The sequence below is a fragment of the Salvelinus sp. IW2-2015 genome, linkage group LG20, assembly GCF_002910315.2.
Source record: "Salvelinus sp. IW2-2015 linkage group LG20, ASM291031v2, whole genome shotgun sequence".
NCBI classification, from domain to species: domain Eukaryota; kingdom Metazoa; phylum Chordata; class Actinopteri; order Salmoniformes; family Salmonidae; genus Salvelinus; species Salvelinus sp. IW2-2015.
This window is the reverse complement of record NC_036860.1, coordinates 70,189,384-70,213,519: the sequence shown is the minus strand read 5'-3', so window position 1 is coordinate 70,213,519 and position 24,136 is coordinate 70,189,384. Positions and strand designations below refer to the sequence as shown.

Here is a 24,136-nt window from a genome sequence, read left to right as displayed (position 1 = left end):
ATTCTGTCTGTTTGTTTCCACAAATGCACGTCCAGCTGTATTTCTTTATGGCGCATATACGATGGTCATGGTAGGGACATTTCAACGTATAAACAGAACAACGTAGGTCTTTGAAAGACCTAGGCATGGTGTTTACACAATTGAACAAAAATGTCAAGCACCCATGTTCGATCAAGGACATTTTCATTTGAATAAACTTCCGTTGACCTACCTTTGTATAATGAATTGAGTGACTTTCATAGACATAGTTACCAAGGTAACTTCGTTTTTAGCACGTAGGCTACGTTTTGTATTTCTCAAAAAAAATTACAAGTGAGACAACCATTTTGGTCTGAAGCGTTGTCAACATTGAGCATTCAGCACCACTAGCAAGTGAACAGCGCAAGTTTGTCTACGCTGCTAACCCAGTCCGGAACTGTCCAGTGTGCGATAGTGATGATCTCTCAAAGCCACATGCACCAACATTAGGGCAATAAAATAGTTATGTCAAGACAGTTACCAAAACACAACAATCAATCACGTGCATGAATATCTCCGTAAGCAACAACCACGTCGTATGCTACGTGTGGTTGTGTAGACTACATGTTTCCCGTGATTACTTACAACAGAGCTTCTATATCGTTTCTCTCCTTGCGGCAAGACACTAGTGCTCGTTGCCATTCTCACTTTGTAGTGCAATCAGTAGCTAACCTAGTCTACAACATGGCTGTATACAGCGACGCAGCTCTCTCCATCTCTCCCAACGAAAAAAATGAGCTCGCGCTTTTCCCCTTCTTCCTCATATCGAGCTCTTTTTATATGTAAAAAAAAAAAACGTTGCCGTGAGCGTTACTTAACACCTGTTTAATTAAAAAAATACTCTACAAAGGCACAACAATAAACACTGTCAAACAAATACCACGATATACTTACGCATCCTCGTGAGATACTGTGAAAAATTCATAGCGAGAAAGGGGGTCAAAACCGTTCATTTGCGGTTTACATCGCCAATGGTTGGATTGTGGATGCTTGTGACGTCCCCCCCCCCCCTCAACCCCTCTTTACACTCCCATTCTGTGATGAACCGAACCGTTTTTACCAATAGAAGACGGTGAAATAGGTTGGAGCAGGGTTCAGAACAGAACAAAGAGTAGCACATCAGAAGATCACTGACATGTGAGAGTTTATGGCCAAGAATATAACAAGATGATAGGAAAAAATAAGCATCACATCCCCATATCATATAGGTTAGGTTGTGTTCAGTTGTCACATTCTTTGCCTCATGTCCCTGGTTGCATAACTGCCTGCATCAGAAAAAAGATATATATATATATTCTGACACAAAGTGCTGACGTTCGAAGCTTGATTAGATTGTTGTATAAATAGATTGATGATTCATTTTATCTCAATTATGGCCATTTTTTATTTATTTATGCTGTCGCCATTGAGTGATGGAGATTGCTTATTTATATGAGAATACATTATCTCTGATCCAGATATGCACAGGTCTTGAAATTAAAGGGGTTCTAGATCTTCTTTGTGTGTCAACGGTGGGAAAAATAGATATGGGATTTTGAGGAAAATGTATTGCATGCTACAGTGTCCTTAATGTACCTGCTCACAGGGCATGAACCAATTGGAACTTCTAACAGAATGTAATCATAGCAGATGATGGTTTTTGTTGACTGCACAGTGTCGCCGTGATCTGTCGTTATGTTTGGAGGAAAAAGGGGGAGTCTTGCAAGCTGAAGAACACCATCCCAAGCGTGGGGGTGCTTTGCTGCAGGAGGGACTGGTGCACTTTACAAAATAGATGGCATCATGAGGTAGGAAAATTATGTGGATATATTTAAGCAACATCTCAAGACACCAGTCAGAAAGTTAAAGCTTGGTCTTCCACCCTAAGCATACTTCCAAAGTTGTGGCAAAATGGCTTAAGGACAACAAAGTCAAGGTATTGGAGTGGTCATCACAAAGCCCTGACCTCAATCCTATAGAACATTTGTGGGCAGAACTGAAAAGGTTTGTGCGAGCAAGGAGGCCTTACAAACCTGACTCAGTTACACCAGCTCTGTTAGGAGGAATGGGCCAAAATTCACCCACCTTATTATGGGAAGCTTGTGGAAGGCTACCCGAAACGATTGACCCAAGTTAAACAATTTAAAGGCAATGCTACCAAATACTAATTGAGTGTATGTAAACTTCTGACCCACTGGGAACGTGATGAAAGAAATAAAATCTGAAATAAATCATTCTCTCTACTATTATTCCGACATTTCACATTCTGTAAATAAAGTGGTGATCCTAAATTACCTAAAACAGGGAATTTTTACTGGGATTAAATGTCAGGAATTGGAAAAAACTGAGTTTAAATGTATTTGGCTACGGTGTATGTAAACTTCCGACTTCAACTGTATATATATATATATATATAGTGTTTTCCAATTTTCCCAGAAGTGGTTAGAGTCTATGGATTCTTCAATTACATTGAGCTGATTTCTGACGTGCTGTTCCTTCTTTTTCCATAGAAGGCGTAGACTCAGGTTTTCTGGGTCTCTATGTTTTTGGTTCTATGTTTTCTCTCTATCTCTCCCTCTCTGTCTCTCCCAGCTGCCAGCACTACAAAGTTTCAGCCACTCAGTGGCATATGCCCGTCATGCAAAATATAACATAGCCAGCAGATGGCAACCTTGTTTAATACACCAAACAAAAATAAAAACGCAACAGTTAAAGTGTTGGTCCCATGTTTCATGAGCTGGAATAAAAGATCCCAAAAATGTTCCATATGCACAAATGTTATTTCTCTCAAAATGTGTGCACAAATTTGTTTACGTCTCTGTTAGTGAGCATTTATCCTTTGCCAAGATAATCCATCCACCTGATAGGGTTGACATATCAAGAAGCTGATTAAACAGCATGCTCATTACACCGGTGCACCTTGTGCTGGGGACAATAAAAGGCCACTATAAAATGTGCAGTTTTGTCACACAACACAACGCCACAAATGTCTCAAGTTTTGAGGGAGCGTGCAATTGGCATGCTGACTGCAGGAATGTCCACCAGAGCTGTTGCCACATAATTTAATGTTCATTTCTACCATAAGTCGCCTCCAATGTCGTTTTAGAGAATTTGGCAGTACAACCAACCGGCCTCACAACCGCAGACCAGGTGTATGGCGTTGTGTGGGTGACTGGTTTGCTGATGTTAAAGTTGTGAACAGAGTGCCCCATGGTGGTGGTGGAGTTAGGGTATGGGCAGGCATAAGCCACGGACACAATTGCATTTTATTGACAGCAATTTGAATGCACAAAAATACCGCAGCGAGATCTTGAGGCCCATTGGTGAGGCCCATTTTTTTTTTAAGGTATCTGTGACCAACAGATGCATATCTGTATTCCCAGTCATGTGAAATCCAGCGATTAGGGCCTAATGCATTTATTTCAATTGACTGATTTCCTCCTATGATCTGTAACTCTGTAAAATCTTAGAAGTTGTTTCATGTTGCGTTTCTATTTTGTATTCTGTATAATTCACAAACCTGTCATCGACAATGTTGATAGTACCATTGCATGTATTGTACACCATCTGAACCCTGTACGAGGTCCAGTGTTAAGGTGATTGTATAGATGGCAATGGTAAGGCTAGTACTAGAGAGATTGTCTCACAAGCACAGACACTCAACGCGGAGAACCTCAATAATGCGTCTCTGCTTCGCACTCAGCATCAAGGAGATTTGGGGGAAGGCCCTGCGATAGATTGTCCAGGGGTTGTAATTGTACATCAAGCTGCCTCGTGCTACAGAAACAGGAGATTGGCACCTGGTCCTATGAGATGTTCCAGCTTGCACAAGCCTGCTACCTACCCACTACTAGAAGATCAAACCCCCATGAAGAGCAAAGCAAATGACACACATATAGAAATAGCATGTAAATGACACGTAGGTTAACTTAATATACTGACTCTCTCTGGAAGTCACCGGAATCTGTTAGATGGCATGTTCAAAACAAGAAACACAATTGATAGAACAGACACTGGGTTCCTCCCCACATGATAGAGTGTGGTATTTACTCTATAGATGCCAATTCTATGTTTGGCCAACTGATAAAAACTGTTAAAAATGCCACCTCGCCTTGATCAACCCTCTCCCACAGCTGAGCCTGTGCCACACACACGGACCTCCCTTTACGCTTCACAAGCTTGTCTCACACTATCTAATTCCATCGTAATCCCCTAATATGAAACTATAGCCTACCTCACAGTCGGACAATCTATTTACAGTATACATATATTCCTATCTCTCTCACTATTTACCCATTTCATAAAGCTCCCGACAAACGGTTATTGTGCTGACGTTGCTTCCAGAGGAAGTTTGGAAATTGGTAGTGAATGTTGCAACTGAGAAAGCACAGAAGATGTTTATGCGTTACACGCTTCAGCACTCAGCGGTCCCATTCTGTGAGCTTGTGTGGCCTACCACTTTGCGGCTGAGCCATTGTTCGTTTCCACTTCACAATAACAGGGGCTTTCTAAGAAGAGCGATCAGGGTACTCGGCCAATCTTTCCCAAGCAAGATGTGATTAATAAGTGTTCGCCACTTACAATCTATTAATACATGGTTATTCATATTGTATTAATATATTAATACCGGTTATTAATACCTGTTTCTGTTCGTCACCTAATTTGACGATTAAACGTGTTGAAATGTGTGCTCTAGGGTGCACTGTGAGAAGGATCTTTCCAAGGAACAGACGTTTGGACAAATTGGGCAAGACCTGTCTCATCTCATTTGACATTATTTCCTGTTAACCCTGGTCCAGTACAACACTGTTTCTATAGCAAGAGGAGGGTGAAGGACCATGATGAAGGACCAGGAAGATGATTCCCATGTGTTTTATTTTTTTTTACATTCATGACTAATAAAGTGATCTAATCTAACGGGTCATCAAACCTCCGTAGTACTAGCTATTGCTACTTAAAATAGTTCATATTTATATATTTATTCTGTATTACTATGTGATGTCTTTAAAAATGGTTGAAATAACCATGTACAAAATGTTATTTCGATACTGTATATAGCATAGAATGTCTGATGTCAACGCACGTAACCATTGCTTCTCCTGAACGCTGTGTGGTCTGTGGTGTAACGCATAGTGATCTAATCGGCCTAATGCTAGCGAAAAGCGAGTTAATACACTCAACCTTGTTTATCCAATCGACTGTTCACTCAGATCTAATGTTTTTGTCATTTCCCCCGTGGGGGAATTGCTTGTTGGCCTGGAAAAGCGAATATCCATTGACCGGCAGTGGGCCATTGTGCTATGTGCTTACACAGCATTTCAGTCTGAGGGCATTAGGCAGTTTAGCACTCTCCGTACTGATATATTCTGTATTACATAATCAACATATTCCTATATCTCTCTCTCTTGTTTGGGCCCACAACAATGTAACCTAATTGAGCAACATTGTGTATATTGCACTGCATTTTTCCTTTAATTTGGCTTCCTTTAGTGTATATATGACACCACTGGTGAACTTTAGACGGTTAGGACACTATTGTAGGCCAGGCTATACGGTTTGCACACTAGTGTGCTATACTGCTAAACAGTCAAAGCAGCAGGGCAGTATACTATTCCCTGCACAAGGTTCACTGACCCCACCAATACCAAGATGGAATCCAACTGATCGTTATATAATCCTGTACTTTGAGCACGGTCCCTCATGTCTACTGGTCCGATTAACTGGATCACTGCCCTGTGTTTACAGTACACTACCACAACAACTAATCATTCTAAATGACACATGACCCTTTAACTCAGACTCTTCCTCTCCTTGTCTCTCTGTCTGATCACGTCCCTTCACAAGCTAGCCAATGAGTAAACATGGGTATGTAGCTACATCAAAAGACAGGTGCTGGTCAACTGGATTAACTGTGCCCTCTTGTCTACATGCTGTATTAGGATGAATCATCACCATCTCCTTGGAGGATCATGCCCACACCCTGTCTGATAAGAGGGTAGAATCCCCAGACTCTCTCTCACTCTCTCTCTCACTCACACATTTAATTTAAAGGCTTTATTGGCATGGGAAAGGATTTGCATACCGCCCCGGCAGATCCACAGATGTCTCAATCGCACTCCACACTGCCCTTTCCCACCTGGACAAAAGGAACACCTATGTGAGAATGCTGTTCATTGACTACAGCTCCAGCGTTCAACACCATAGTGCCCTCAAAGCTCATCACTAAGCTGAGGACCCTGGGACTAAATACCTCCCTCTGCAACTGGATCCTGGACTTCCTGACGGGCCGCCCCCAAGTGGTAAGGGTAGGCAACAACACGTCTGCCACGCTGATCCACAACACTGGGGCCCCTCGGGGGTGTGTACTCAGTCCCCTCCTGTACTCCCTGTTCAACCACGACTGCGTGGCAAACACGACTCCAACACCATCATGAAGTTTGCTGACGACACAACAGTGGTAGGCCTGATCGCCGACAATGATGAGACAGCCTATAGGGAGGAGGTCAGAGACCTGGCAGTGCGGTGCCAGGACAACAACCTCTCCCTTAATGTGACAAAGGAGCTGATCGTGGACTACAGGAAAAGGCGGGCCGAACAGGCCCCCATTAACATCGACGGGGCTGTAGTGGAGCGGGTCCAGAGTTTCAAGGTCCTTGGTGTCTACATCACCAATGAACTATCATGGTCCAAACACACCAAGACAGTTGTGAAGATTTGGCATGGGTCCCCAGATCCTCAAAAAGTTCTACAGCTGCACTATCGAGATCACCCTGACTGGTTGCATCGCCGCCTGGTATGGCAACTGCTTGGCATCTGACCGTAAGGCGCTACAGAGGGTAGTGTGTACAGCCCAGTACATCACTGGGGCCAAGCCTCCTGCCATCCAGGACCTATATAATCGGCGGTGTCAGAGAACGGCCCAAAAAATTGTCAGAGACTCCAGTCACCCAAGTCATAGACTGTTTTCTCTGCTACCGCACGGCAAGCGGTGCCGGGGCGCCAAATCTAGGACCAAAAGGCTCCTTACCAGCTTCTACCCCCAAGCCACAAGACTGCTGAACAATTAATCAAATGGTCACCTGGACTATTTACATTAACACACCACCCACCATTTCTTTTGTACAATGCTGATTCTTGCTGTTTATTATCTATGCATAGTCATTTCACCCCTACCTACATGTACAAATTACATTGACTAACCTGTACCCCCACACATTGACTCGGACCGATACCCCCTGTATATAGCCTCGTTATTGTTATTTTATTGTGTTACTTTTTATAATTTTTTACTTTAGTTTATTTGGGAAATATTTTCTTAACCAACATAGCAGTTCAAGAAGAGTTAAGGGCATGTAAGTAAGCATTTCACGGTAAGGTCTACACTACGTATGTGCCAAATAAAGTTTGATTTGATTTACATTGCCAAAGCAAGTGAAATAGATAATAAACAAAAGTAAAATAAACAATCAAAAATGTACAGTAAACATTACACTTACAACAGTTACAAGTGTTGGTGTCATTATGTATATATATATATATATAGTGTAGTAATGATGTGTGAATAGTTCAAGTACAAAAAGGGAAAATAAATAAACATAAATATACAGTTGAAGTCAGAAGTTTACATACACCTTAGCCAAATACATTTAAACTCAGTTTTTCATCATTCCTGACATTTAATCCTAGTAAAAATTCCCTGTCTTAGGTCAATTAGGATCACCACTTTATTTTCAAAATGTGAAATGTCAGAATAATAGAGAGAATGATTTATTTAAGCTTTTATTTCTTTCATCACATTCTCAGTGGGTCAGAAGTTGTCACGCCCTGGCCTTAGTTATCTTTGTTTTCTGTATTATTTTGGTTAGGTCAGGGTGTGACAGGGGGGATGTTTGTGTGTATTTGTCTCGTCTTGGGTGGTTGTATTGTATAGGGGGTTTTGTAGAGTTTATGGGGTTGTGTTTAGTGTAAGTGTCTAGGTATGTCTATGGTTGCCTGAATGGTTCTCAATCAGAGACAGCTGTCTATCATTGTCTCTGATTGGGAGCCATATTTAAGGCAGCCATAGGCATTAGGCTATTGTGTCTATGTCTATGTTGCATGTGTGCACGTAGTTTGAATAGCTTCACGATCGTTTGTTGTTTTGTTCGTTTGTAAGTGTTTTGTTTGTCTTCATTAAAGAAGATGTATTTTCTCACGCTGCGCCTTGGTCCACTCTTCCTCATCAAAACGATCGTGACAGAATTACCCCCATACCAGGACCAAGCAGCGTGGGTAAACGGCAGGAGAAGCAGCAGCAGCAGAGCAGCAGCAGGAGAAGCTGCACTATTTGGGAGGAATGGACATGGGAGGACGAATTAGACGGCAAAGGACCTGGGCAGAGCCAGGGGAATATGCCGCCCCAAAGAAGAGCTGGAGGCAGCAAAGGCGGAGAGGCGCTATTATGAGGCGTAGCACGGCAGAGCGGCTGGAGGCCGAGAGGCAGCCCCAAATTTATTGGGGGGGCACACGGGGAGTGTGGCAGAGTCAGGAGTCAGACTGAGCAACTCCCCTGCTTACCATAAGGAGCCGGTCAGGGGGCGAATTGGAGGTGAGGCGCCAGAGACAGTGAAGGAGTTAATGGGAAATTGGAGGAAAAAGTTATGAGGAGGTGCTGGTTTGGGTGCATGAGGCAAGACATCGCCGAACTGAACGTGTCGGGGAGTTGATGTCACCGGGAGCTCTCCATACTCGTCCTGAGGTGCGTGCTAGCCGTCTGGTTAAGACTGTGCCAGCCTCACGCACCAGGCCTCCTGTGCGCCTCCCTAGCCCTGCACGTCCTCAGCCAGCTCGGCGCTACAGCTCTCCCAGCCGTGCTTCAGTGGAGAGAGGGGGGCGTCGTACCGGGCAGGCACGTGTTAGGCGGGGAGCGCACGGTGTTCCAGTGCGTGTGTTAGCCCGGTGCGCAACATCCCAGCTCCCCACATCTGCCGGGCTAGGGTGAAGATCCAGCCAGGGCGGATGGTGCCAGTCCTGCTCTCAAGATCTCCAGTGAGCTTTCACGGTCCGGTCTACCAGTGCCACCTCCACGCACCAGCCTCCGGTGGCAGCCCGCACCAGGCTGTCTCTCCGTCCTCATCGCTACAGAGTCTCCCGCCTGTCCAGCGCTGCCAGAGCTTCAGCCCTCAGTCCAGAGCCGCCGCCTGCCCAGCGCCGCAGAGTCGCCGCCAGCCAGGAGCCGCCAGAGGTCGCCCGCCAGCCAGGAGCGCCAGAGTCGCCCGCCAGCCAGGAGCGCGCCAGAGTCGCCGCGCCAGCCAGGAGCGCCAGAGTGCGCCGCAGGAGCGCCGAGTCGCGCCAGCCAGGAGCCGCCAGAGTCGCCCGCCAGCCAGGAGCCGCAGAGTCGCCACAGCCAGGAGCCGCAGAGTCGCCCGCCAGCCAGGAGCCGCCAGAGTCGCGCCAGCCAGGAGCGCCAGAGTCGCCCGCAGCCAGGAGCCGCCAGAGCCGCCAAGCGGGTATTAACTATGGTGGAGTGGGGGCCACGTCCCGCACCCGCCGCCGCTGTAGGAAGGCCACCCGGCACCCTCCCTTCTGTGTCAGGTTTTGCGGCCGGAGTCCGCACCTTTGGGGGGGGGGGGGGGGTAATGTCACGCCCTGGCCTTAGTTATCTTTGTTTTTCTGTATTGTTTTGGTTAGGTCAGGGTGTGACAGGGGGGATGTTTGTGTGTATTTGTCTCGTCTGGGTGGTTGTATTGTATAGGGGGTTTTGTAGAGTTTATGGGGTTGTGTTTAGTGTAGGTGTCTATGTTTGCCTGAATGGTTCTCAATCAGAGACAGCTGTCTATCATTGTCTCTGATTGGGAGCCATATTTAAGGCAGCCATAGGCATTAGGCTATTGTGTCTATGTCTATGTTGCATGTGTGCACGTAGTTTGAATAGCTTCACGATCGTTTGTTGTTTTGTTCGTTTGTAAGTGTTTTGTTTGTCTTCATTAAAGAGATGTATTTCTCTCACGCTGCGCCTTGGTCCACTCTTCCTCATCAAAACAATGTGACAGAAGTATACATACACTTAATTAGTATTTGGTAGCTTTGCCTTTAAATTGTTTACCTTGGGTCAAATGTTTCGGGTAGCCTTCCACAAGCTTCCCACAATAAGTTGGGTGAATTTTGGCCGATTCCTCCAAACAGAGCTGGTGTAACTGAGTCAGGTTTGTAGGCCTCCTTGCTCACGCACGCTTTTTGAGTTCTGCCACACATTTTTCTATAGGATTGAGGTCGGGCTTGTGGATGGCCACTCCTAATACCATGACTTTGCTGTCCTTATTCCATTTTGCACAACTTTGGAATTATGCTTGGGGTCATTGTTCATTTGAAGACCCATTTGCAACCAAGCTTTAACATCTGACTGATGTCTTGAGATGTTGCTTCAATATTTGCACATCATTTTCCTTCCCTCATGATGCATCTTTTTTGTAAAGTGCATCAGTCCCTCCTGCAGCAAAGCACCCCCACAACATGACGCTGCACACCTGTGCTTCACGGTTGGGATGGTGTTATTCGGCTTGCAAGCCTCCCCTTCTTCCTCCAAACATAACGATGGTCATTATGGCCAAACAGTTCTATTTTTGTTTCATCAGACCAGAGGACATTTTCTCCAAAAGTATGATCTTTGTCCCCGTGTGCAGTTGCAAACCGTAGTCTGGCTTTTTTATGACAGTTTTGGAGCATTGGCTTCTTCTTGCTGAGCGGCCTTTCAGTTTATGTCGATATAGGACTCGTTTTACTGTGGATATAGATACTTTTGTACGGTTTCCTCCAGCATCTTCACAAGGTCCTTTGCTGTTGTTTCTGGGATTGATTTGCACTTTTCGCATCAAAGTACGTTCATCTCTAGGAGACAGAACCCATCTCTTCTCCTGAGCGGTATGACGGCTGCGTGGTCCCATGGTGTTTATACTTGCGTACTATTGTTTGTACAGATGAACGTGGTAACTTCAGGCGTTTGGAAATTGCTCCCAAGGATGAACCAGATTTGTAGAGGTCTACAATTTTTTTTCTGAGGTCTTGGCTAATTTCTTTTGATTTTCCCATGATGTCAAGCAAAGAGGCACTGAGTTTGAAGGTAGGCCTTGAAATACATCCACAGGTAAACCTCCAATTGACTCAAATTATGTCAATTAGCCCATCAGAAGCTGCTAAAGGCATGACGTAATTTTCTGAAATTTTCCAAGCTGTTTAAAGGCACAGTCAACTTAGTGTATGTAAACTTCTGACCCACTGGAATTGGGATCCAGTGAATTATAAGTGAAATAATCTGTCTGTAAACAATTGTTGGAAAAATGACTTGTCATGCACAAAGTAGATGTCCTAACGGACTTGCCAAAACTATAGTTTGTTAACAAGAAATTTGTGGAGTGGTTGAAAAATGAGTTTTAATGACACCAACCTAAGTACTATATGTAAACCTCCGACTTCAACTGTATGTTGTATTTAAAATTATGTTTGTTCTTCACTGGTTGCCCTTTTCTTGTGGCAACAGGTCACAAATATTGCTGCTGTGATGGCACACTGTGGTATTTCAACCAGTAGATATGAGAGTGTATCAAAATTGGGTTTGTTTTTGAATTCTTTGTGGATCTGTGTAATCTGAGGGAAATATGCATTTCTGCTATGGTCATACATTTGACAGGAGGTTAGGAAGTACAGCTGTTTCCACCACATTTTGTGGGCAGTGTGCTCTCTCTCTCTCTCTCTACCTCTTGCTCTCTCTCTCACATCGCCACTTATAGCCTCTTCCAGTCTTTGTAGCACCACTTGGCTGATGCCTCAGCAGCTCTGGATGCCAGAAAGCTCACCACACAAAGTTCAGAATAGTAGCCAGTCGTCCTCACTACGAACCCTCTGCCTCTGGTATAAGCAGCCCACTCTAACCATTTGATTCCCGTCCCTCACTGCTGCTGTTGTCATTGACCATCGACCCAAGCCTGTTCTCTCTCTCCCTATCTATTCTCTCTATCTATGTTCTGTACTGTACCTCACCTTGTTGATGGAAACATGCTCTGTCATGTCTATATTGTTAACCTTGTTATGGAAACACAGTGGCATGCCCACTCCATCAACTCTCACCTCGTTGTGAATGAACACCATAAACGGATTATGGTGGGTATGTTTACTACTATAGCATACAACGGCACCACTTGATTTTACAGTCCTGTTTTAGATGGTATTTGCCTGGTATTGTCTAAGGGAATATATTTTCTAGATGGTAACAAGCAGGAAGAAATACAATAACTTTCCAGTTATGTACTTCATAATTTTTTTGTTGTTGCAAAAGATTGAAATTCCTTTGGATTTTTTTGCATAGCCTAGTTCATCAGACATGTATGCTTGTTGTGATGGTCTGGACTTTTTTGTTTTGTTTACCCCTCTCTGACCTGAATGGAGGTGTGAATGGAAGGTGTGTGAAGTTCAGTGCTCCTTGACCAAGTATTGATACCATTACTGTAAACATGTAAAGTATTTTTGTGTGTAATGTATTTTCGGTGTGTCGGACCCCATGAAGACTTGTCTGTTAATGGGGATCCAAATAAACAAGTTACCATGTTTTTTGGGATTGATTGCCGTGGTGACCATGGTTCCAAAAAATATTTTTTAAAAGCTATCAATTATAATGCAATAAAAGCTATCAATTATAATGCAATAACCTATGCCCTGCATTCACAATAACATTCAAATTGAGCACTTGTTTTCAGGACAGCAGTAGGCTACCATCCCTGAACGTCACCTTGTTGAGGTTGTCAACAGCATAGCAGTGATTATTTACAGACAGGCGACAGACGTAGGTTAATTGAGGTTATGTAAATTAGAGATGACACACACAATCTGTCAACACCGTCATCATGCCCCTGTTGGGTTGTTGACCATGTCTCGTGGGGTGGGTTTCCTAGCACTGCGCACTGACCGCCCACTCTCATTGGCCAGCTCTGCGCATAAAGCAACGCTATTGGCTGGCGAAGTCTACTTCAAGACAACTCCAACTGTCGCAATCTTCAGAAAATCAACATTGAATGTAAACACTCGAGACAGACCTAAACTGACAGGAGCTATACATCTTGTATTCTGAACGGACATTTCGATTTTTCTTTACTATTTTTCTTTAGGATTTTTTATTTGCCTTGCATAATGAAGTTTGTCAGATTCCTGATGAAGAACGCTGCTTTGGCCAACGTGCCAAAGCATATTGACCATTTCTCAAAATTCTCACCATCACCTTTGTCTATGAAGCAATTCTTGGATTTCGGTGAGTAGAATACAAACTCAACGGCATCATTTTGAATACCAATGCCATAATGTTGCTCAGCAAATAATTCGAGCGCACAATGTTTCAATATTAATTTCAATGTCGTGCACACTGATAGAGGGATGTCATTGTATGTTTTGCAGGCTTGCAGAATAACACATGGTAGGAAATGTAAAGGAAATGGTAATTAAACCATACAAGACATAGGAGTATAATCTAAATCTAAACTACAACACTGAATATGGTAATTAGATATAATTGTTCAATATGTTTACACTGACTTGTCTCATGTGCAAACAATACGACCTACGGATGTAGGCTGGTTCAAGTTGTTCCAGCTAGCCAATCATAATGTTTAAATGTAGACTACAACGTTACCATGGTTTTCAGTAACGATATGAGATACTGAAGGAATAGGCAGAAGCCTGTCTGCATAGGCCATAGTTTGGCATGTACAGGTGATGTTGATGATGATGAGGTGAATAAATAATAGCTATTATTATTACACAATTGCTTTGATATATCCTCAAACACTTTTGCTCTAGCTTATCTAACTTTGACACTCACCATCTCCAGGTTCTACAAATGCCTGCGAGAAGACGTCCTTCGCCTTCCTTAGACAAGAACTTCCCGTCCGGTTGTCCAACATCATGAAAGAGCTCAACCTCTTGCCGGACCGCTTGTTGACCACACCATCGGTGCAGCTAGTACAACGCTGGTAAGAAACGGCTACAGCAAACAGGAACCTATCCGAAAACGTCAACTTTTTAACGGGACAGTAGCATATAATGTCGCCCTATATATATACTATAATCGGGATATATTGTGCCACAGTGTCAGCACACAAGTGTTTATTGTTTGCAGCATAGCGTACATACCCGGGGTTTGATTAAGCAACGTTGTTGTTATGGTCATTTGGCCAATGCATAGCTCTAGTGTCCCAGCTGTGCGCCACTCGCTCGCGCTGTGAACTTTGTCCCAGTTCCCTCCCTCCCTTCCCTCGTTGTTTTTGACTAAGGGTTGTCTTGGTAGGAACAGTTGAAACGAGGGGGGGGGGGGGGAGTACAGATACACATCAAGTAAACATGCATTTTAAGGTTATCCTAGGTTCCTGATTTAAACCAAATAAGGCTCATGTGGTTTCTTGCAGATGACTATTGGTTTGTTCTTGTTGAATGATAACGAGTTTTGCCGTCTTATTGATTAAGGAAAGCCTTGTGCATAGCTTTTGCAGAAATGAAGGCTCACGTTGACTTTTTAAATATTTTTTATTTATTTTTACCTTTATTTAACCAGGAAGGGCTCATTGAGATTTAAAATCTCTTTTTCAAGAGCGTCCTGGCCAAGATAGGCAGCACCAAGTCATTACAAAAATTACAGACAGACAACATGAAAAACTACAAGTAATCTAGTAAAAACCATTGAATTCACAAGAGTATAACAAAATCAAAAACAGCAAATTAAAACATTGACAGGTCAGGGAATCAGCCTCAAAATCCTTGATCAGTGATTTAAAAACACTAATCGGGACAAGTTCTTCCAGTTTAAAAGTATTTTGTAAGGTGTTCCAAGACGATGGCGCAGAGTACATAAAAGCCCTTTTACCAAATTCAGTTCGGACATTTGGAACAGTTAGCAGGATAAAGTCCAGCGAACGAAGAGAGTACCCACCACATTTCTGAACAATAAAAATGCCCAAATAAAAAGGTAGTAAACCCAAAATGGCTTTGTAAATAAAAGTATACCAGTGACTGAGCCTACGAGTGACTTGAGTAGGCCAGCCAACCCTGGTATACAAAGTGCAGTGGTGCGTAAGGGTTTTGCAGTTTAAAATAAATCTCAAAGTGCCATGGTAAAGAGTGTCAATTGATCTCAAACACTGAGCGGAAGCATTCATATATAAAATATCCCCATAGTCTAGTAAAGGCATAAATGTAGCTAATACTAGCCTCCTGGCTTCAAAAGAAAAACAGGCCTTATTCCTAAAATAAAATCCCAATTTCAGCTGAAGTTTTTTTGTAAGTTGTTGAATATGCAATTTAAAAGAGAAGCCGTCATCAATTAAAATTCCAAGATATTTATATATGGTTACAACCTCAATCTCCTTGCCCTGACAGGGTGAAAGGTTCAGAGGTCTATTTCTTGCATTAGAAAACGCCATTAGTTTAGTTTTGTCAGTATTGAGGATAAGCTTCAATTGACACAAGGTATATTGAACAGTATAAAAAGCAGTTTGCAAGTTCTGGAAAGCTTTTGAAGAGACGAGGCACAACAGTAAATAACAGTATCTTCAGCGTAAAAATGAAGTTGTGCATTTTGGAAATTTGTCTAAATCATTTATATAAATAGAGAATAAGAGAGGACCAAGTACAGAGCCTTGGGGCACACCATTAAGGACAGACAATTTAACAGACATAAGCCCATCAAATTGAGTGCACTGAGTTCTATCAGACAGATAGTTAGCAAACCATGCAACAGCATGCTCCGAAAGACCTACACTCGACAATCTCTGCCTTAGTATAGCATGATCAACTGTATCAAAAGCCTTAGAGAGATCAATAAAAAGTGAGACACAGTGCTGTTTTTTGTCAAGGGCTTCAGTGATATGATTTAAAACCTTCATGGCTGCTGTAATTGTGCTATGCTTCTTCCTGAAGCCCGATTTGGTAAATTGATAAAATAGAGTTAGTAAATAAAAACTCTTGATTTAGTTGGACAGAAGAGGCTCGCTGTGCTGTCCTAAGCAGCATATGAGAATGTCAGTGGAGTAGATTTACTACTGCTCTGTGTATAGGAATCACATGGACATATTGAGACACACACACAATGTGCCTAGCAATGCGAGATGGATGAGGGGTGTCCTGGTATCAGAGCGACGCAGGGACAGGGATGCAGGAATGGCACCTAGCTGGTCCAAAAGCCAACTGGAAAATGACCAGTGCAAAAGTACCTTCCCTATCTACTAACAGTCTCTATTGACAGAGCCTGAGACCCAATAGCCTTTTGCTTTACTATTGAGAATCACATTTTTTTTTTCATCTCAGCATTTAAACAAATGTTGATGATGCCTGTGTGATTGTAACGTGGCAATACTAAGGTCACTAAATTAACTCTTCCTTCTCTCTCTTCTAGGTACATCCAAAGCCTTATGGAGATCTTGGACTTCCTTGACAAGAGCCCAGACGACCACAGTGTTTTGGAGTCGTAAGTGTGCACCAGCTTCCGCTAACTCCTCCATATTGTGGTCCTGTGTGGCTCAGTCAGTAGAGCAGTGGAGCATGGCATTTGCAATGCCTAGATGGATGAAGGGTTTGATTCCCACTGGGGTCATCTGTACATGAAATGTATGACTGTAAGTCGCTTTGGATTAAAGCGGCTTCTAAATAGCATATATTAATCATCTAATACTAACTCTGAAAAACACATCTAGATGTGTATAAGAGACAGGTATTGTTGCAATTGTCATTATTACAAAAATGTGTGTGTGTGTATGATATATATATATATATATATAAAACTTTTTTTCTTTTTTTTAATTGGGGGGGGGGGGGATTGTTAAAGACTAAGATTGACAGCCCCCTTTCTCCCCCTCTCTCCAGGTTTGTTGAGTCCCTGGAGACCATTAGGAACAGGCACAATGATGTGGTGCCCACTATGGCGCAGGGCGTCATCGAGTACAAAGACGCCTTCGGCCAGGACCCGGTCACTAGCCAGAACATCCAGTACTTCCTGGACCGATTCTACATGAGCCGTATCTCCATCCGCATGCTCATCAACCAGCACAGTAAGTCCCGCCTCTGAGGTCACAGGCATTCCACATTGATTAGTTCAAAATAAGCTTGTCTAGTTAAAGCTATCTGTTTATTTTCAAACACAGTTCAGGGGATGTGGTTTTGGGACAACCTCTCACCAATTCCAGAGGAGCAATTCTTAGAAAATAGCTGTTGCTGATGGTTGACAGGGATTGGCCTATATCAGTTTGGCCTTGACCAATCCAGTTCCCCTTAACTGAACCTGCAACTCAAGCAGAAGGCAATGCAACAATTTGGCCCTGGCATTGAACACGCCGTTTGAAGCTGAGATTAATGCTTACACTGTTAGTCTTGACACACATTCAAGTAGTGTTCTAATTGTGCTGGCAACCAGTTATACAAGGGTTGGCATGGATAGACTGGCAGAGGTGCTTGCACATGCTGAGGTAGATTTTTTTTGACAGTCTCAGCCCGGAGGCTTGACTATAAGACAGGAAATAGGGTTGTTAAGAGAATTTTCCAGGTAGCCTCTAGAATTTTCCAACTATAGTAGGATAAGTAGTGTCCATGCTGTGCTATGGGTACAGCGTTTTGTGTTGTCAGCTCTTATGCAACCAATGGAAAAACAGGTTCAAACCGCTCTCAGGGTTTGGACCACTTTTTTTCCACTTCACCCACCTCAGCACTATTTGTTCAAGGTCATTCAAACAGAACTGGGCCTTGCCGGTACTCTCCTGCCCAGTCTTGCCTTTTTCAATCATTCCCCAAAACATTTTGGACTTGGTCCACCACATGTAACATTCTAGCCCCCCCCCCCTTTTTCCTCTCCTCCTCCCCTTGTCCCCCGTTTTCTCTGCAGCACTTGTTTTCGACGGGAACACCAACCCAGCCCACCCCAACACCATCGGGTGCATTGACTCCCTGTGTGATGTCACTGAAGTGATTCGAGGTTAGAGAATCTTTGGGGCTTTTGGGGCTTACTCATTAAATTGGTCTAAGGTGAAAATGAGGTGGTAGGGTGATAGAACGACCCAGTTTTGAAGTGCTTATTCTGTTTATTTGAAGCCGATAACTCACAAAGAGTGGCTCTGTCTACATTTGGCTATCGTGTTCATTTTTGTTTGCCGGAGTGACAGCTGGAAACATCTAATTACATTTCTTTCTTTCCTTCTCCTCTCTTTCTCTCCAGATGCGTTTGAGAGTGCCAAGATGCTCTGTGAGCAGTACTACCTCGGGGCCCCTGAGCTGGAGCTAAGGGAGATGAACTGTAAGCAGAGCAGGCCTCTACACACCCTCACCCTTAATGTGAATTTGAAATAAAAAAACTCACACCTTATCTTAAAAGCTAAATAGCGTCACATGCAGTACGTTAGTAGCTATTAATAGGGAAATAAACCGATGCACTTATGGGGATTTCATAGTCTGTTATCTTTTCCCTTTTTCAGCCAACAATGTCAGAGATCCAATCCAGATCTCTTATATCCCCTCCCATCTCTACCACATGCTGTTTGAGCTCTTCAAGGTGAGTCCATATAATGATGTCTTAAAACTCAAAGTGGATGATAGGGAGAACATTGGCTGCCATTATGATGGCGTGTGGTCAGATGTTATGTGTTGAACAAGTACCTGAACGTTCTCTTTTGATGTCCCCCAGAATGCCATGAGAGCTACAATTGAGACCAATGACGTCGGCAACAACCTCCCACCCATCAGAGTCATGGTGGCCCTTGGCGGAGAGGATCTGTCAATCAAGGTGAGTGACAGGGCAGACTTCCAATCGCAGTGCTTATCTAGCCTTGCGGGAATTAGAATCAAGATGATGAGAGGACTGGGGACAAAGTGTAGAGCTGTTGGAAACTCGGGTGAACCAATATCTAAAAGTGAACGTTTCTAATCCAGTTAAACGCCACGAAACAGCAAGACAACAAACCCAAAATAGAACCAACACATAGGCCTGTGTGACCTCTAACCTTAAACCCAATCCTGTTATTCATTGAAACTCCCTCATTGCGTAACCACTACAAATCCTTATTTGAAACAACCTAATGGTTTGTAAGAGAAAGATGATGCTGGCTGTAATGTTGTGCCTCAGCTCTCCTCTATTGTGCCCTCTGCCTACTTCACCCCCTAGTACAGCCTTCATCAATGATTTAATGCAGAGCCACATGAGCCATGCTCTCATTAACAGGATTGGACAAAGTATGTTTAGCCATATTTAGTAAGGGATTAACTACAGCTGCTATTGGTTGATGTCGTTAACCTTTCCCCCAATTAGAATCTTAGCGGTGGTGAATGTGAAACTATGGCTGTCTCAATGAATTTGGGCTAAATCCTCTCACGATCCACCTTCACCATCTGCTCACCTCTGCACTAGATGCCTTGATTATTCCTAATGACCTTAGCATTTTCTTCTCTCTGGCCCGATGTTCTAATCCCAGGTTTATATCATAGGCATTTTGGTTCATGTATTCTTGCCCAATACATAGTGTTAATCAGTGATAGCTCTATTTAAATGGACCCAGATTGTCAATAAATGGGTTTGAGCGTAATCTGTGTGTAATCTCGCTCTCTTTCTCTCTCTTTTTAGGTGATGGATAAGGGCGGTGGTGTCCCCTTAAGAAAGATTGAGACTCTCTTCAGCTACATGTACTCCACAGCTCCCAGACCCGACTTCGGGGACAATCACCGGGCCCCACTGGTGCGTGATACACACACATCTACTTATATCACCTCACAGAACCTAAAAACGCACAGAAGCCATACTTTCGACTAGATAACCTTGTTTTTTGTTGTTGCAGTATTTCTGTACCTTGAGGCCGAAGATCCCAAAAAATTTTAACAGTGCTAATAGTTCCAACTATGTCAATGCATTTTCATTCGCCGTAACATTTCCCCTGTTGTGTGTCCCTCCAGGCTGGTTTTGGCTATGGGCTTCCCATTTCACGCCTCTATGCGCGTTACTTCCAGGGAGACCTACAGTTATACTCAATGGAGGGTCATGGTACCGACGCTGTCATTCACATGAAGGTAAGAGGCAACTACCTACTACCTCCTTATACACCTCAGAAACTAATAACCTGTCAAGTTGTCACATTCCTAGACATGTTAATCGCTAACTATCTTCTATCCCCCGCTCTCTCCCTCAGGCATTGTCCACAGATTCAGTGGAGAGGCTTCCTGTGTTCAACAAGACAGCTCTGAAACACTACAAAGTCAACTTGGAGGCAGATGACTGGTGTGTTCCCAGTAAAGAACCACTGGACCTGGCCATATACAGAGTCGCCAAGTGAACTTTGACCTTTCAATTACCTTAAGCCCTAAGGAGAGAGAAAAAGGGCCAAATCTCAATGGGACCAAATGTTGACGTGGTGGTGGGAGAAAGACGTCGCGACCAATCCTGGAGGAAGTCTAGAAGAGAAGAAGCTTCTGATTTGCACAGGTTTAAAACCCCTAGTGGTTTCCTGTTTCAGGAAGTGGGTAAACCCACTCACTTCCTGTCCCCACTAAAGTTGTGTTCCTAGGAAGGGGGGTTCAGGGAGAGAGGACTGAACCAGTTGCCTTAGAAAGGCCATCTTCCAAAGTGCAAGTGATTGTAGATCTCAAATTAAACTGCTCCCCAAATATGATTAGTCTGATCTGTATGTTCCATCCCACACCAAGGCCCTTAGCGGGAGCCTCCTGTCCCGCTTACAACACCTGGATTTGGGGTTGACAGTGGAGGGGAGCATGAAAGTGAAGGGGGGGTGGCGTGAAAAATAGATCCTGTCGGAGAAGGAGAAAAAACCAAGCCGGAAGTGGGAGATCTTGTCATTCCGGTAGAGCGTGGGATCGACCATTTCAGAGTTGTGAAAGTTTAGGTGAAGTACTTGGTCATGATGGTATTCACTGTGAAGAATAGCCAATTCATTTGAGGGTCGTTTCAGTGGAGGTCGCATCGTTTCAAATCCTTATCAGAGTATGGAGAAGACACAAAGGGGGTGTTACTTATCAGTTATCAGTGTTGTAAAGCGTGGTGACAGCCAGCGACTGGTTAGCCTTGTTGGCGCCTCCCTTTGCTAGTCAGATCAGCTATGTCCAGTTATAACCTGTTATGAAGGTTGAAGTTGTAGCATCATAACTATTCGACTGTATCACATAGTATGTGAAACGTGTGTTAAATTTCACGAGTGCCTATTGCCAAGTGGTCTACATTTCAAACATCAAACTTTCTAATGTCCTAATGTCCTTGATAAGGGCCTTATGAATGCAGACAACAGATTGTTCACAAATATTAGCCAATTGGTCATTGTTTTCCTGGTATAAAAATCCTTTATTGTATATGGACCTACTTTTGTTTGGATTGGTCAGTGAGGAAAAATGTACACGCAACATTGTTTTCTTTCCATTAGCTTGAACAAAAATGTCCAAAGCGCGAGCAAGTACAGACAGCCGAATGTATAGTTTGTAATTGTTGGATGGAATTCCTTGCCTGTGTGAATAGCTTGAGGTAGAAGGAAATGTGGAGATGCATTTCCTAAGATGGACGACTGCACTATAGAAGTTTGCTAATGGTACCACCGTAGTGACAGTTTGTCCTGCTTTGCAATGGTATGAACACTATTGGTCCAGGTGTGTGCGCATCCCTAGTTGTAGTTGACCCAGTCAACTGAGTATCTTCTAATCAAGCCAAAACGCTAGTTTCGTTTGTATTATACTTGAATCGAACAAAATGTACATTTCAAATGTCTTATTTTTTAGGAATAAAGTGATTTATGTCAAATAAATGATGTCAAATAATGAAGTTATTTTTCTTGTCTTGATTAAATAACAAACGCATGAATGAACAACAACTGTGGCAGTAGTTCGATGCTGTACTTCACAGCTAAGGTCAAAGGTCAGTCATATCTGCTAAATAAGCAGCCTTTAGGCCAGTGTAAGCATTTATGACGGAGTTAAGGTCAACGCTGTGACTTGCTCTGCAGATCCAGAGACAGTCTCAGCATTTCAGCTCAACTGCCTGCTCTTCCTCGAACAGTTAAACATATTCATACTATCAGAGAACAAGGGGCCGGTATGGAGAGAGCCTGCTACAGGAAGCAATCAATCTTGACCCGTCAGGCGGCGCCCTTGTAACCAATCAGAGAGGAGAGCACAGCCCAGCTTTATGTAACTGTCTCTTCAAGAGAGAAAAACAAGTATAGGAGCCAGGAGCCAACCATTCATGGCGATATTGACCTGAGTTATGTCAAGTACTGTTTCTCTGATGCGGCCACTGCCTTGAAAGGCACCATTGTGGAACTCGCTACAAATCTACAGAATTAGAATTTTGAGCCTTCAGTTGTTGCTGATACACTCTACGGTTAAATGTACCGTATGTACAGTACAAAATGAAATCGCCTTACAATATCTTTTTGACATTTCCAGTTGCTTCGTGCAAGATCTATATTTCAACACCGGGTAACTTGGGATGGTTTCATAATGCTTTTCTTCTGCAGATGTGTATTCCATCACTGTCAAACTGATACCCCTTTCTTGGAAAGAGTACATTCCTGGAAAGTGTGTATGGGTGTGCCTTTGTCTGTGTGTGCGAGTCTGCGCAACGAGTCAAACTGCTGTGCTCCTCTCATTTGAGAACATTTTGTACAGCAGCCGTTTGTGGGCGTGGTTGGTCAGGCCTATATGTTATACGAGGCGGCGGTGAACATAATGCCTGCGCCAGCCATGACGCTCGATCAGAGAAGTGATTCAAAATATGATGAACCTCTGCAGTCTTTTTGGAACCCTTTTTCTAAGAGTGTCGGGGACTATCTTGTCCCACAGACGGTCATCAGAGTAAGATCGATGAGTTGACGTTAAATTCGGACTACATTCACATTTCTATGCTTTTCTAGCACAATAGTTCTCAATTTTCTAATGAGAATGATACAAGAAATCCAAACTAAAAAGATGGGTCAAACTTGGCATAACAACTGTGACAATAAACTTAGTAAAACACAAAACGGTCGTACATAGGAACCTATACTCATGCATAGTATAACTAGGCTAATGTGTTCTAACCTAGCTAAAAACAAGCATATACAACCAAATTATCTTCCACATTGCCACCTACCTGTATTTACGACCGGTGGTGGAAAAAGTACCCAGTTGTCATACTTGAGTAAAAGTAAAGATACCTTAATGGAAAATGACTCAAGTAAAAGTGAAAGTCACCCAGTAAAACACTATTTGAGTAACAATAGAAAAGTATTTCGTTTTAAATATACTTAAGTATCAAAAGTAAATGTAATTGCCAAAATATTCTTAAGTATCAAAAGTAAAAGTAAAAGCATAAATTATTCCAAATTCCTTATATTAAGCAAACCAGACGGCACCATTTTCTTGTTTTTTAAATTTACAGATTGACAGGGGAATACTCCGAGACTCAGAAATAATTTACAAAAGAAGCATTTGTGTTTAGTGAGTCCCCCAGATCAGAGACAGTAGGGATGGCCAGGGATGTTCTCTTGACAAGTGCGTGAATAGGACAATTTTCCTGTCCTGCTAAGCATTTAAAATATAATGAGTACTTTTGGGTGTCAGTGAAAATGCATTGAAGTAAAAGTAAAAATTGTCAAAAATATTAATAGTAAAGTACAGATACCCCAAAAAACTATTTCAGTAGTACTTTAAAGTATTTTTCCTTACGTACTTTACACCACTGCTTACGACCTGCTATATGAAAATGAAGTAGCAAACTAGAGAGAGATGGGGTGCATAGGGGACTTTCTGGAGACTTTGCCCACCATGCAGGGTTTTTGTGAGGACTTTGGCAGCATTCGGTCTTTATGACTGCAAACATCCACCCGTGTCCATGTCTGGTACACTGACACACCTCAGTGAGATAAGAGCTGAGTGGGCAGACTGGAAACGAGGGAAGAATGAACAGACGGGTACAGATAGAGGAACTCTGACGCACAGAGAGACAGGTTACATAAAGCCCTGGTGAATCTAGTGTGGGCAGACTGGTTGGGGTGAAGGTTGGGTATGCGAAGCACCCGAGTCTTTGCCAATGGCTCATAGCACCGCTGTGTTAATGTAATTTCCCCTGGCTCCTGTTCATCAGTACTGTATGAAAGGACCAAGCACCTGTCTA

General features: G+C 43.2%; 2 protein-coding genes across 2 annotated transcripts in view; one reads left to right on the top strand and one right to left on the bottom strand.

The window, feature by feature from the left end:
- The window catches only part of LOC111981768 (TANK-binding kinase 1-binding protein 1), a 32,163-nt gene extending 18,236 nt beyond the window's left edge, over positions 1–13,927 (bottom strand). Inside the window, exon 1 of the mRNA XM_070449598.1 lies at positions 13,841–13,927. The gene's annotated coding sequence lies outside the window, so the exon portion shown is untranslated. The remainder of the gene's footprint in view (positions 1–13,840) is intronic.
- On the top strand, positions 13,002–21,805 carry LOC111981769 (pyruvate dehydrogenase (acetyl-transferring) kinase isozyme 2, mitochondrial). The gene is made up of 11 exons (XM_024013202.2): positions 13,002–13,273; positions 13,850–13,991; positions 16,406–16,477; positions 16,873–17,057; positions 17,885–17,974; positions 18,215–18,292; positions 18,471–18,547; positions 18,680–18,778; positions 19,613–19,723; positions 19,939–20,052; positions 20,172–21,805. Exons 1-11 carry the CDS (start codon positions 13,156–13,158, stop codon positions 20,313–20,315), a joined length of 1,230 nt encoding a protein of 409 aa, XP_023868970.1. The 5' UTR covers positions 13,002–13,155; the 3' UTR covers positions 20,316–21,805.
- Positions 21,806–24,136: the final 2,331 nt, after the last annotated feature.

Excerpts from the sequence above, each read along its gene's own strand:
- LOC111981769 (XM_024013202.2), top strand. The coding sequence starts at position 13,156 with ATGAAGTTTGTCAGATTCCTGATGAAGAACGCTGCTTTGGCCAACGTG. Across the intron at positions 17,058-17,884 it reads CATGCTCATCAACCAGCACA|CACTTGTTTTCGACGGGAAC; the intron begins GTAAGTCCCGCC and ends TTTTCTCTGCAG. Across the intron at positions 18,293-18,470 it reads GGAGCTAAGGGAGATGAACT|CCAACAATGTCAGAGATCCA; the intron begins GTAAGCAGAGCA and ends TCCCTTTTTCAG.